Genomic DNA, 12,336 nt, shown 5'->3' on the forward strand with positions numbered 1-12,336 from the left:
TCTCTCTCAAAAATAAATAAACACTAAAAAAAATAAAAAAATAAACCAATCCTATGCTTTTTAATAAGGGCACCTGGCTGGCTTAGTCAGTAAAGCATGTGACTCTTGATCTTGGGGTCATGAGTTCAAGCCCCACGTTGGGCACAGAAATTACTAATATATCTAGATGAAATTATATAAAGGAGATGAAAGTAAATGACAATTCACTGTATTATTCTCTCTGCTTTTACATATAGTTTATATTTTCCACAATAAATAATATTTTCTACAATAAATAACTCAAATGGTTTGCCAGACAATGACTTAATAACATGACAGATGAAAGCTTTCCTGATTCAGCAGCATGCTATGTAAGCAAAAGAGGTATTTGGGGCACCTGGGTGGCTTAGTCAGTCAGGCATCCGACTCTTGATTTCATCTCAGATCATGATCTCATGGTTGGAAGATCAAGCCCTGCATCAGGCTCCATGCTAAGTGTGGACCTTATTTAGGGTCTTCTCTCTGTCGCTGTGTCCCTCTCCCTAGCTCATGCTCACTTGCTCGCTCTCTCCCTCTCTCAAATAAATATTTTTAAAAAATTTTTTAACTAAAAAAAAAAACCTGAAATGAAGTCAGGTAAATATGGTATAACCTTTAGTTGAAAGATTTAATCTTACTTTGAAATTAACAAGAATATTTAAATAAGCTTTACTTTTTACAATATAGAAATCTAGATGCTCAAACTTACCCACAAGAGAAATACAAACTAAAAAACTAAAATTATAAAGTCTTTTGGGGCTTGTTTTTTAATTAAACAGGCTCCACACTCAACATGAGGTTTGAACCCATGACCATGACACCAAAAGTCGCGTGGTCTACTGACAGCCATCCAGGCACCCCCCTACAAAGACTTTTTGAATCTTAATGCAGCCCTATAGAAAAGGCAACAAATGAACATGTTTCTCTCTAGCTTTTAAAACCTTTGGTCATGTAAAAAAATAAATAATAAATAAAACCTTTGGTCACTTAGACTGTAAATATGAGCTGTCCACTGAGAATTTAATAATTAATGAGTCTTCTGCTTTGTTTTCCTCTGGCAATCTGCTGGGCAATGTCTCCTAGAAGCCTTTCAACCTGAAGCATTACATACTGTGTCTAAAGGGCCTTCATTAGCTGTATTGCTCTCATTTTGCTGACTCTTGTGACTAGTCAGGGATGCTCTCTTCTCATTCTCAGCTACATACAGAAAATACAGTCTGAATAAAAATAATCAACAATGGATCCTGGAGAATGAGTTTAACTCCTGCGAAAGGGGTGTGAAGGGCTTCCGAAGCAAACTTCTAAAAGGCAAGACAGGATGCCTGGGCGAAATGGGTGATGGGCATTAAGGACAAGCATTAAGGATGAGCACTGGGTGTTACATGTAAGTGATGAATCACTAAATTCTATTCCTGAAATCATTATTACACTATATGTTAACTAACTTGGATTTAAATTTTTTAAAAATGGATAATTCTTCACAAAAGATCCAAACCATGTTTGTGCTAAAATGACAATCTCACTGACCAACATGTATCAAAGTAAGGCCTGAGGACCACAGAGAGTGCTTTTTGAAAACGCAGATTCTCAGTTTTCACACCACACTTAGTAGTTAATAATGTATGTCATGAAGCCCAGTCATCAGTATTTTTTAAAGATATTTCAAGTGGGGTCGCCTGAGTTAAGCATCCAACTCTCGATTTCGGCACAGGTCATGATCTCAAGGTTTCTGAGATCGAGCCCTGCAGGGGGCTCTGTGCTGACAATCAGAATCCCCTGCTCGGGATTCTCTCTCTCCCACTTTCTCTCTCTTTCCCTCTCTCACACACATGCTCTCTCTCTCTCTGATGAAAATAAACCTTAAAAGATAATAATTAATTAAAAGTACTCTGGTGCAGTGGGTGACTGAGTCAGTTGAGTGTCCAACTTTGGCTCATATCATGATCTCGTAGTTCATGGGTACAGGCACCATGTCAGGCTCACTGCTGTCAGAGCAGAGCCCACTTCAGATCCTCTGTCCCCACCACCCCCCGCCCCTCCTCCTCTCATGCTTACACTCTTCCTCTCCCAAAAATAAATATTTTTTTTAAAAAAGGAAAAAAAAAAAGTACTCCAAGGGATTCCTAAAGTTTAAAAGCCACTAGCAGAGACTAACTTTTTGTGGTAATATCTGAAAAACAAAAATCAAAAGGAGACTTTAGGGTGTGGGGGAGATAAAAGCTGAACAACCAAGTCTTAAGGTAGAAAGAAAAGTAGGTCTGAGCTTGTCTGCAAGAAATGAAGGTCAGCAGCAAATCATGTCATAGGGGGAAAAAAGGCCACTTCTAAAGTTAAGACACAGCCTTAACTTTATGCTAAGCCTAGTTCACTACTGCCAAGCAAAACTAATAAAACACAGGACGCCTGAGTGGCTCAGCTGGTTAAGCATCTGACCCTTGATTTTGGCTCAGGTCATGATCTCAGTTTGTGGGATTGAGCCCCGGGTCAGGCTCTGCAATGCTCCCCCTCCCCCACCCCGCCCCTCCCCAACTCGCCTGTATGCACTTTCTCTCTCTCAAAATAGATTAAAAAAAAAAAACAAAAAACTAATAAAACAGGTGAACCTGGTGGCTCAGGTGGTTAAGCGTCCAACTTCAGCTCAGGTCATGATCTCACAGTTCTGGGTTCCAGCCCTGCATCAGGCTCTGTGCTAATAGTGCAAAGCCTGGAGCCTGCTTCAGATTCTGTGTCTCCCTCTCTATTTCTGCCCCTCCCCTGCTCAAGCTCTGTTTTCTCTCTCTCTCTCTCTCTCTCAAAAAGTAAATAAACATGTAAAAAAAAAAAAAAAAGCTAACAAAACACAAACAAAACATTTTCAATCAATAACCTCTTTTGGGACACCTGGGTGGCTCAGTCAGTTAAACGTCTAACTCTTGATTTCGACTCAGATAGTGATCTCACGGTTTGTGACATCAAGCCCAGCATCAGGCTCCACACTTACCTTGGAGCTTACTTAAGATTCTCCCCCCAGCCCCAACCCTCCCTGCTTGCATTTGCTCTCTCAATAAACAAACAAACAAATAAAAACAGACACCCAGAAAGATCAAACTCAAACACTCTGGAATCTTAATCTGTGTGGTCTATTCACAGAGATGCTAATAATTATCTGGTGTTTCTACTCAACCACATAAATGATACTCCAGCTGGACATCACTGAAAGCTAAAAGACAGCAGGAAGCAAGAAAGAACCAAACAGAAACAAGAGGCAGAGTGTTTGGCTGAAAGAAGGAAATGAGCAAACTCTGGAGCCAGACTGTGAGGTTCCAGAGGACACAAACTAGGTTCACAGGGCTAATGCTGTGTGTGAGGAAACTTCAGGCACTGTCAAGTTGACAGGCCATTCAGACTCCAAATGGGTGGGTGGTTACTAAAATATGTACTGTCAGAGTGTAAGAGATCCATTCACTGCAAGTGTGTAAGTCACAGGAGGTGGGGAAAGGTGTGCATTGCAGTTAAGTGTCTAATTACGCCCCAAAGGGGAAGATTTTGGTACAATCTGAGTAAAAGTTTTGGGAAAATTCTTATTCCTCACTCCTCTTAAAGTCTCTTAATTTTATCCTTTCCTTCTTTTTCGGACCTTCTTTTAATTTAAGGACATTTTATTTTACATATCCTTCTAAACCACCTCAAATCCTTCCACATAAAAGTATTCTACTATACTGACACACAAAGTAAGTTCTGTAACATGTGACTTAGGAGAAGTCATTTCACTGTGGGACTGTCCTCTTCGAGTCCAGGTCAGGATTTGGGACACAAGCTGATCAAGAAATTAAGAAGAGAGCTCCATCTAGGAATCTAGAGCAAACAGTAGGGAACAGACCATGGATGACAGCAGTCAGACAGGCTGTCAGTCCTAGCTCGGGAACACCCTGTGAGAGTTACAGTACCACAGCCAGAAGCAGAGCTGCAAAACAGAAAGCTACTTCCGATGACAACACCCTCATGCTCGTTTCATCAATTAACCAGTATCCATTAAACACCCACCTATACATAAAAAGTTTGGCAGATATACAAATTATTGTAAATAATTTACTTGTAAACTTGTACTACTTGTTGATGTGGACACTTATTTACATTTCCCAGCCGTAAAACACCGGATTAGCTTAACTTTACAGGAGTATCCTCCTGGAAAGATGCTAAGATTGAACTGCGCACAGACAACACAACTAAAACCACGAAACGACTTCGAGTCTATATACTCCAGCATCCCCTTACCCTCTGCCAGAGAAAGGACTCCCTACCCTCCTTAACTCAGAACCATCACCTTGAAACACTCACTAGTCTCAGCAGCTCAACTTCCCACAAAGAGATGGCAAAAACCCCAGAGTTCAAGAGAGAAAAGAAAGCAAGCACCAGAGAGACAGTGTGAGAAAAGGGAAAAAGAAGAATGTAGGGAGAAGCAACAGCAATTCCCCTCCTCGCTGCATCACTGCCCTAGTAACCATGCTCCGGAGCCAGCTTCCTTTCATTCCTATCCTGAGGACACACATTACACATCTCTCATTCTGAAGAAATGTTCATCAGCAAAGTGTTCACCATAGCAGTTAACATTGCTATCTTTTGGGAGTGCCTGGGTGGCTCAGTCGGTTGGGCATCCGATTTCGGCTCAGGTCACGACCTCACAGCTCATGGGTCCGAGCCTCACATCGGGTTCTGTGCTGACAGCTCAGAGCGTAAAGCATGCTTCAGATTCTGCATCTCCCTCACTCTCTTCCCCTCCCCTACTCACGCTGTCTCTCAAAAATACATAAACATTAAAAAAAAAATATCTTTCGGCACAACTTAAGTTCACAATACATGTTCATACATTTCACAATGAGCCTACCTTCAAATTTGCTAACAGTGCACATTCATCTATTATATAGATACAACCATACATGAGAAATAACTTACCTAACAAGTGCAACAGTTGTCTGATATTTTTCCTGGATGTAGGAACAAAGTAAATTCGAATACCAGATAAAACTTTCACTTTGCAAATTATAATGTGCTTATAAAATTCTCTAACATCACACAAAGAAGGAAGAGGATTTAACATTAAATAACTTAAATAACACATAAAACATACAAAGTAACACAAAAACTTACCATCCCTGTTCATTTTTATACTTGTAAGCAGCCCCAAGAATGTGACACAAGGTGCCTCCAGCTTTGAAATCCATGAAACATTTTGCCTAAAAATGATATAAGTTACACATGAGAAAAATAAAAGTTCTGACAAGATTACTCTGAGTATGTCTGAATTCAAAGTTTTATAAATGCAAAAGATATCAACAACTGCAAACTTAATAACTTCCTTAAATAATTCCTGGAACCAAATAAGGTTTTATAAAGAAATTTTCCCAAAAGTGGATTAAAAATTTTTTTAATTCAACTAACATTTTATTCTTTAAGCAAAGTCACTGAAAAACAAGATTTACAACAGGCAAAATGTTTCAGCAGGAAACAGTAATGGACAGAATAGTGATATACTACAAATTCCATTAGTAAATGTAAAATCTGATTTTTTGGGGTGCCTGGGTGGCTCAGTTGGTTAAGCGTCCAACTCCTGAATAATTTCAGCTCAGGTGATCTCATGGTTCATGAGATTGAGCCCCGCATCAGTTCTAAGCTGACAGTATGGAGCTTGCTTAGGATCCTCTCTCTCTGCCTCTCCACTGTTCACTCTTTTGCTCTCAAAATAAACTTCATTAATTAATTAAAACCTGATTTTTAAAATTATAAAATTCTAGTAACAATTTCCAACAACAATTTTACTATAGAATAAGAAAATATTAGTATATGTTAGACTTTTTTCCCCAATTCCTGACTTTAAATTATACAAAAATTATAACTGAACTCTTGCTATAATATTTTAATGACCACTGAAACATGGTATAACTATAAATTATATGTAAACCCATAGCTGAAATCTGTACAATTTCAGAGAGGTGCACTTTATGGATTATAAAAGTAAAGCTCAAATAGTTCAAATGCTGAATGACTTCCATATTATGGAAGTAAAAGTTTCATATAAACTGATCATCAAATAGGCTAGTAAGATGAAAATATTAGAAATACACCATGCAAAGGCACCTAGGTGGCTCCTGTTAAGAATCTAACTCCAGGGGTCCTGGGTGGCTTAGTCGGTTAAGTGTCCAACTTCGGCTCAGGTCATGATCTCACAGCTTGTGAGTTTGAGCCCCACGTCGGGCTCTGTGCTGACAGCTCAGAGCCTAGAGCCTGCTTTGGATTCTGTGTCCCTCTCTCGCTCTGCCCCTCCCCCACTCGTGCTCTGTCTCTCGCTCAAGAATAAATAAAACATTAAAAAAAATTTTTTTTAATTTTAAAAAATCTAACTCTTGATTTCGGCTCAGGTCATGATTTCAGTTTGTGTGTATGAGCCTCGCATTGGGCTATGAGCTGACAGCACGGAGATTGCTTGGGATTCTCTCACTCCCTCTCTCTGCTCTTCCCGTTTGCTCTCTCTCAAAATAGGTAAACATTTTTTTTAAAAGATACATTAAAATAGAAAAAAAATACACCCTGCATTTTTTCCTTGAAAATGATTCTTACAAAATAATATAATAAAAAGAACAGCATGATGTCAAATATTAAGAAGACAAAAAACAGAATGGCGTTTGCTAGGGGTTGGGGAGAGGGAGGAATGAGGAGTTACAATTTTTTTAAATTTTTTCTTAACGTTTATTTATTATTGAGAGACAGAGAGAGACAGAGCATGAGCAGGGGAGGGGCAGACAGAGACACAGAACCCAAGCAGGTTCAGGCTCTGAGCTGTCAGCACAGAGCCAGATGCGGGGCTCGAACTCACAAACTGCGAGATCATGACCTGAGCCGAAGTCAGACACTTAACCGACTGAGCTGCCCAGGTGCCCCTGGGAGTTTCTATTTAATGAGTACACAGTTTCTTTCTCTTTTTTTTCCTTAATTTTACTGATTTAGTTTTGAGAGAGAGAGAGAGAGAGTGCACGTGCAAGCAGAGGAGGGGCAAAGACAGAAGGAGACCAAGAATCCAAAGCAGGCTCCAAGCTGTCAGTGCAAAGCCCAACGTGGGGCTCAAAGCCACAAACCATGAGATCATGACCTGAGCCGTAGTCAGACACTTAACCAACTGAGGCACCAGGCACCCCAGAGAGTTTCAATTTGGAAAAATGACAAAGTTCTGGAGATGGATGGTAGTAACTGTTGGACTACAATGTGAATATAATAATAATGTCACTGAACTACACACTTAAAAGCAATTAAAATATTTTAGGGGTGCCTGGTTGGCTCAGTCAGTTGAGCATCTGATTCTTGGTGTCAGCTCAGGTTATTATGATCTAATGGTTCGTGGGATTGAGCTCTTCATTGGGCTTTGAGCTGCCATTGCAGAGCCTGCTTGGGAATGTCTCTCTCCCTCTCTCCCTTCTCCTACCCCATACTCGCTCATGCCCTCTCTCTCAAAATGAATAAACATTTTTTAAAAATAATTAAGGGGAGCATGGGTGGCTCAGTAGGTTAAGCATCTGACCTCAGCTCAGGTCATGATCTCATGGTTTGTGAGTTTGAGCCCCGAATCAGGTCTGTGTCGACAGCTCAGAGCCTGGAGTCTGTTTCAGATTCTGTGTCTCCCATTCTCTCTCTGCCCCTCCCCTGCTTGCATTCTGTCTCTTTCTCTCTCTCAAAAATAAATAAACATTAAAAAAATAATAATAAATTAAAAAAATAAAATACTATGGCAAAAAAAAATGCTATGGCAGTTGAAAAATGTTTTAAAAAACAATTAAAATATTTTCACTGCAGTGAAAATTAAATAACATCTTTAAAAACTATCAGGGTGCCTGGGTGTCTCATTCAATTGAGCGTCCAACATCAGCTCAAGTCATAATCTCACAGTCCAAGGGTTCAATCCCCACATCGGGCTTTGCACTGACAGCATGGAGCCTGCTTCAGATTCTCTGTCTCCCTCCCTCTCTCTCTGTCCTTCCCTCATTCATGTGCTCTCTCTCTCTCGAAAATAAACATTAAAAAAATTTTTTTAATAAATGAAAACTATTAAGAAGAATCATTAAGATGAGCTCTCCCAAATTAAGCTAACAAGTAAGCCCTCCAAGTCATTCTGGTTATCCTTTTGCTTTTTAAATACATGAGTTGGAGTTCCTAATATCTTGCCCAACACAATTAATTCCCAGTACATCCCAAATGTTGCATTACATATTCTTAAATACATCCAGGTGCAATTCTTATCACTGACAACATGTTATTTATCTGAGAAAATGCACAAGTTATTACAATTTTGTAGTTTTGGCATCTTAAATGAGAATATTATGCTGGGAGGTATCTTCAAGAGTAGGATGAAATTAGTTCTCCTCCTAAGCCTTCCCTGAACCCCTAGAGACTAGACTAAAATGCTCTTTCCAACCACACATGCATATCACTACAGTACATATGCAAACCACTCACAGCAGAATACTGAAATGACTGTAGATTTATCTGTAATATGAAGTCCTTAAGGACAGGAGCAGTGTCTTATTCAGTGTCTTATTCAAATATTTAACATCAGTATTCAGCAAAGTGCCTGCTAATGCAGGTACTCCATAAAACTTTTCTCAACAGTTCAAGTGTACTATGATCATTTAAAAGTTCATAGTCGTGCTACATATCGATCAGACCAGAACATTATTATCAGATACATGCTTACGACAGACACAGTAACTTCTATCAACCACCACAGGAACAAGTGATGACTGAAGAAGTAGAAACTGAGACTTCCAATTTTCCAGAAGTAACATGTGAATAAAGGGCAAGAGGGAAGCTCAGGAACCTGTCAACGGCACTAGTTCCAGTAACAAGCACAAAAAGGAAAACATCTGTAAAGGTGTGGCAAAAAAACCCAAAAAGGGACACTCACCACACGTCAAGGATTCCTAGTGCTAGCATGGAAATGGATTTGGGATTCTGGTTCTAATGATAAGCTCAGTATCAAAATCACCAGGGTAAAAAAGCAGATCAGAGTCAGGGGATGGAAAGCTGGAAGCAGACACAGGAGAATTCCCAGGCACCCCTACTGGACCCTAACTGTATTTCCTCACTCAACCCTCATCCCAACCACCGCCACCTTGAATGAAGAGGCCTTGCCCTCAATGACACTGGATGTTATTCAAACACAAGAGAAGCATGAGTTGTTAATTGTAAATTCCTCTTGATTAGTGCTGAAAAACTTAAAGAATAAAAGGACAAGAGGATACCCAAACTTGAGCTTTCCAGAGCCAGCGAGATGCCACTTTGTGTAAGTTATCTCAGCAGCTACACACCCCAATCAGAGACTGGGGGTCAAGGACAGCTCTAATAGGTTGCTTCTATTCCCAGCTATGTGACTACACTGCTTTTGATAAGCTGTTCCATCTCTGGTTAACTAACTGGGAAATTTAATCTAATCTTATTCTGGATGTATGTAAGTGGTCTCATCCTGCCTAATTATAGTCCACCAAAAATTCTGCTGAGCTGATGAAATGGAGAAAGGATAAATTTAACTGCGATACTTAGAAGTGCTTAAAATCTGTGCCACAGTGTCCTTATTTCTTTGGCTTATTTATTAAAGACAAGGTAGTGCTAACAACTGGAAAAAAGAGGAGGAGGAGGATGTATACATGGGTAGGGAGAACACACACACATAATACCATGGTCTGGTCTATTCATCAACATGATGGTGCAGGAATAGACCTAAGCAAGGGAGGACATTAGAACTAAAACAATCATCCGCCACACACACGAAGAAGCAGGGCTATCAAAATGTTGCATCAGTAGGGAAAGCATACATTGGAAAAAATATCTGCCAGCCAAAATTCAAAGAGGATAACAAGCTTCCATCTCAAGACAATTTGAGTTTGGAACTTAACTAACCACTCAGTTAGGAAGTCCACACCAAATTAACATAAGAATTGGGCCTAAATTTAGCAGGTCCTCTGAAGTGCCTTAAAGAGCAAATTCTCAGCCCAGACCAACAGGATTCCCAGGTAAAATTCCACTGAAGGAAGTGCTGACATTCCAAAATTCAAATACACAAAAACTTTTTTTCCTTTACATCAACAACAAAAAAGAAGAATCCTAGTATTTCAGATAATAGAACAAAATGATAGGATTTGTATAACTGGAATATATAGAATGATTAAAAACACTAAAGAGGGGTGCCTGGGTGGCTTAGTTGGCTAAGCAACCAACTTTGGCTCAAGTCATGATCTCACGGTTCGTGAGGTCGAGCCCCACATCAGGCTCTGTGATGACAGCTCGGAGCCTGGAACCTTCTTTTTTTTTTTTTTTTTTTTTAACGTTTATTTATTATTGAGAGACAGAGAGACACAGAGCATGAGCAGGGGAGGGGCCAAGAGATGGGAGAGACACAGAATCTGAAGCAGGCTCCAGGCTCTGAGCTATCAGCACAGAGCCTGACGCAGGGTTCAAACTCACAAACCAAGAGATCATGACCTGAGCCGAAGCCTGACACTTAACCAACTGAGCCACCCAGGCGCCCCCTGGAGCCTTCTTCATATTCTGTGTCCCTCTCTCTCTGCCTTTCCCCCACTCGTGCTCTGTCTCTCTCAAAACTAAATAAACTTTAAAAAAAAAATTTTTTTAAAAACACTGAAGAGAAAGATTTGAAAAATAAATACATGTAACTTCTGGCACATAAACATGCAATGAAAGTAAAAGCACACCTGTCAGGTTATATAGACTAGACAACCACACACAGAAGAGTAAAGTTTAAAATTTCTTAGAAACTGTGAAGGACTTTTTTTTTTTTTTAATGTTTATTTTTGAGAGAGACAGGCAGAATACGAACAGGGAGGGGCAGAGAGAGAGGGAGACACCCAGGCTCCCTAAAACTGTTAAGGACTTAAACCCTTAGCTTCAAGAAGCATATCAATTTTGAGGGGTATGTTAAAAGTATGTAATAAAACCTACACCTCAACACTATAACACAATTGCATAACAGTATAGACAAAGACATCTTAAAAACAACCATAGGGAAAGAGAGTACCTAAAAACAAAAACAAAAAACTGGACTGACAGATTTTTCAACATCAATAATCTTAGTAAGTTACAAAAAATATTACTTGTTCTTAATGTAATCAAATTAGAAATTTTAATAAGAAAAAACCAATCATTCCAATTATCTTTTGAAATAATAATGCAAGGATTGAAAGAGAAATCAAAACAAATTAGAAAATACTTTAGAACTGAGGTGCCTGGGAGGGTCAGTCGGTTAAGCGTCCAACTTAAGCTCAGGTCATGATCTCATGGTTTGTGAGTTTGAGCCCCCATCGGGCTCTGTGCTGGCAGCTCAGAGCCCAGAGCCTGCTTCGGATTCTTTGTCTTCCTCTCTCTCTGCCCCTCCCCTGCTTGCGGCCACGTAACGCATGCACTCTCTCTCAAAAATACACATTAAAAAATTTAAATTTTTTTTAATGTTTGTTTATTTTTGAGACAGAGGGAGACAGAGCACGAGTGGGGGAGGGGCAGAGAGAGAGGGAGACACGGAATTTGAAACAGGCTCCAGACTCTGAGCTGTCAGCACAGAGCCCGATGTGGGGCTCGAACCCACAAACCGTGAGATCATGACCTGAGCCAAAGTCGCACACTTAACCAACTGAGCCACCCAGGTGCCCCTACACATTAAAAAATTAAAAAAAAAAAAAAAAAAAAGAAGAAGAAAATAGTTTAGAACTAAATGACAGTGAAAACATCACAAACCAAAATATATGAGCCACAGCTGGAGATGAACAGGTTTAAAAGAAAAAAAAAGGAATGCTGACCCCTACCTCACATAATGCAGAGAACAATTCTAGATGGATTACAGTTGTAAAGGTGAAAGGTAAGACAATAAAGCTTCTAAAAGAAAACACAAATATATTTATGACTTTGGAGTAGGCACAGATTTCTTTAAAAAAGGGGCACTTAGGTGGCTCAGTCAGTTGAGTATCCCACTCTTGACTTTGGCTCACTCAGGTCATGATTGCAGGGTTGGGAGATCAAGCCCTGGGCTCCATGCTAAGCATGGAGCCTGCTTGGGATATTCTCTCTCTCTCTCTCTCTCTCTCTCTCTCTCTCCCCCCCCCCCCTCTCTGCACCCTTCTCCCCTAGTCTCTCTCTCTCTCTCAAATAAAAAAAAAAGGGGGAGGTGCATAAAAAGCATTAATCATAAAAAAAAAAATCTCATAAATTACTCTATGTCAGGGATTGGCAAACTGTGGCCCACAGGCCAAATCCAGCCTGCTTTTGTTTATGTAAATAAAGTTTTAT

The 12,336-nt window shown here is 39.9% G+C and overlaps 1 protein-coding gene across 4 annotated transcripts in view; it reads right to left on the bottom strand.

Moving 5' to 3' along the window:
* SMARCC1 (SWI/SNF related BAF chromatin remodeling complex subunit C1) overlaps positions 1–12,336 on the bottom strand; it is a 173,046-nt gene that overhangs the window by 139,776 nt on the left and 20,934 nt on the right. For all 4 annotated transcript variants that reach the window (XM_078443122.2, XM_078443121.2, XM_078443124.2 and 1 more), the window contains exon 3: positions 5,146–5,231. In XM_078443122.2, the coding sequence (XP_078299248.1) occupies positions 5,146–5,231 (86 nt within the window). The remainder of the gene's footprint in view (positions 1–5,145; positions 5,232–12,336) is intronic.

Source organism: Panthera onca, chromosome A2 (genome assembly GCF_046562875.1).
Source record: "Panthera onca isolate mPanOnc1 chromosome A2, mPanOnc1 haplotype 2, whole genome shotgun sequence".
Taxonomy (NCBI): Eukaryota; Metazoa; Chordata; class Mammalia; order Carnivora; family Felidae; genus Panthera; species Panthera onca.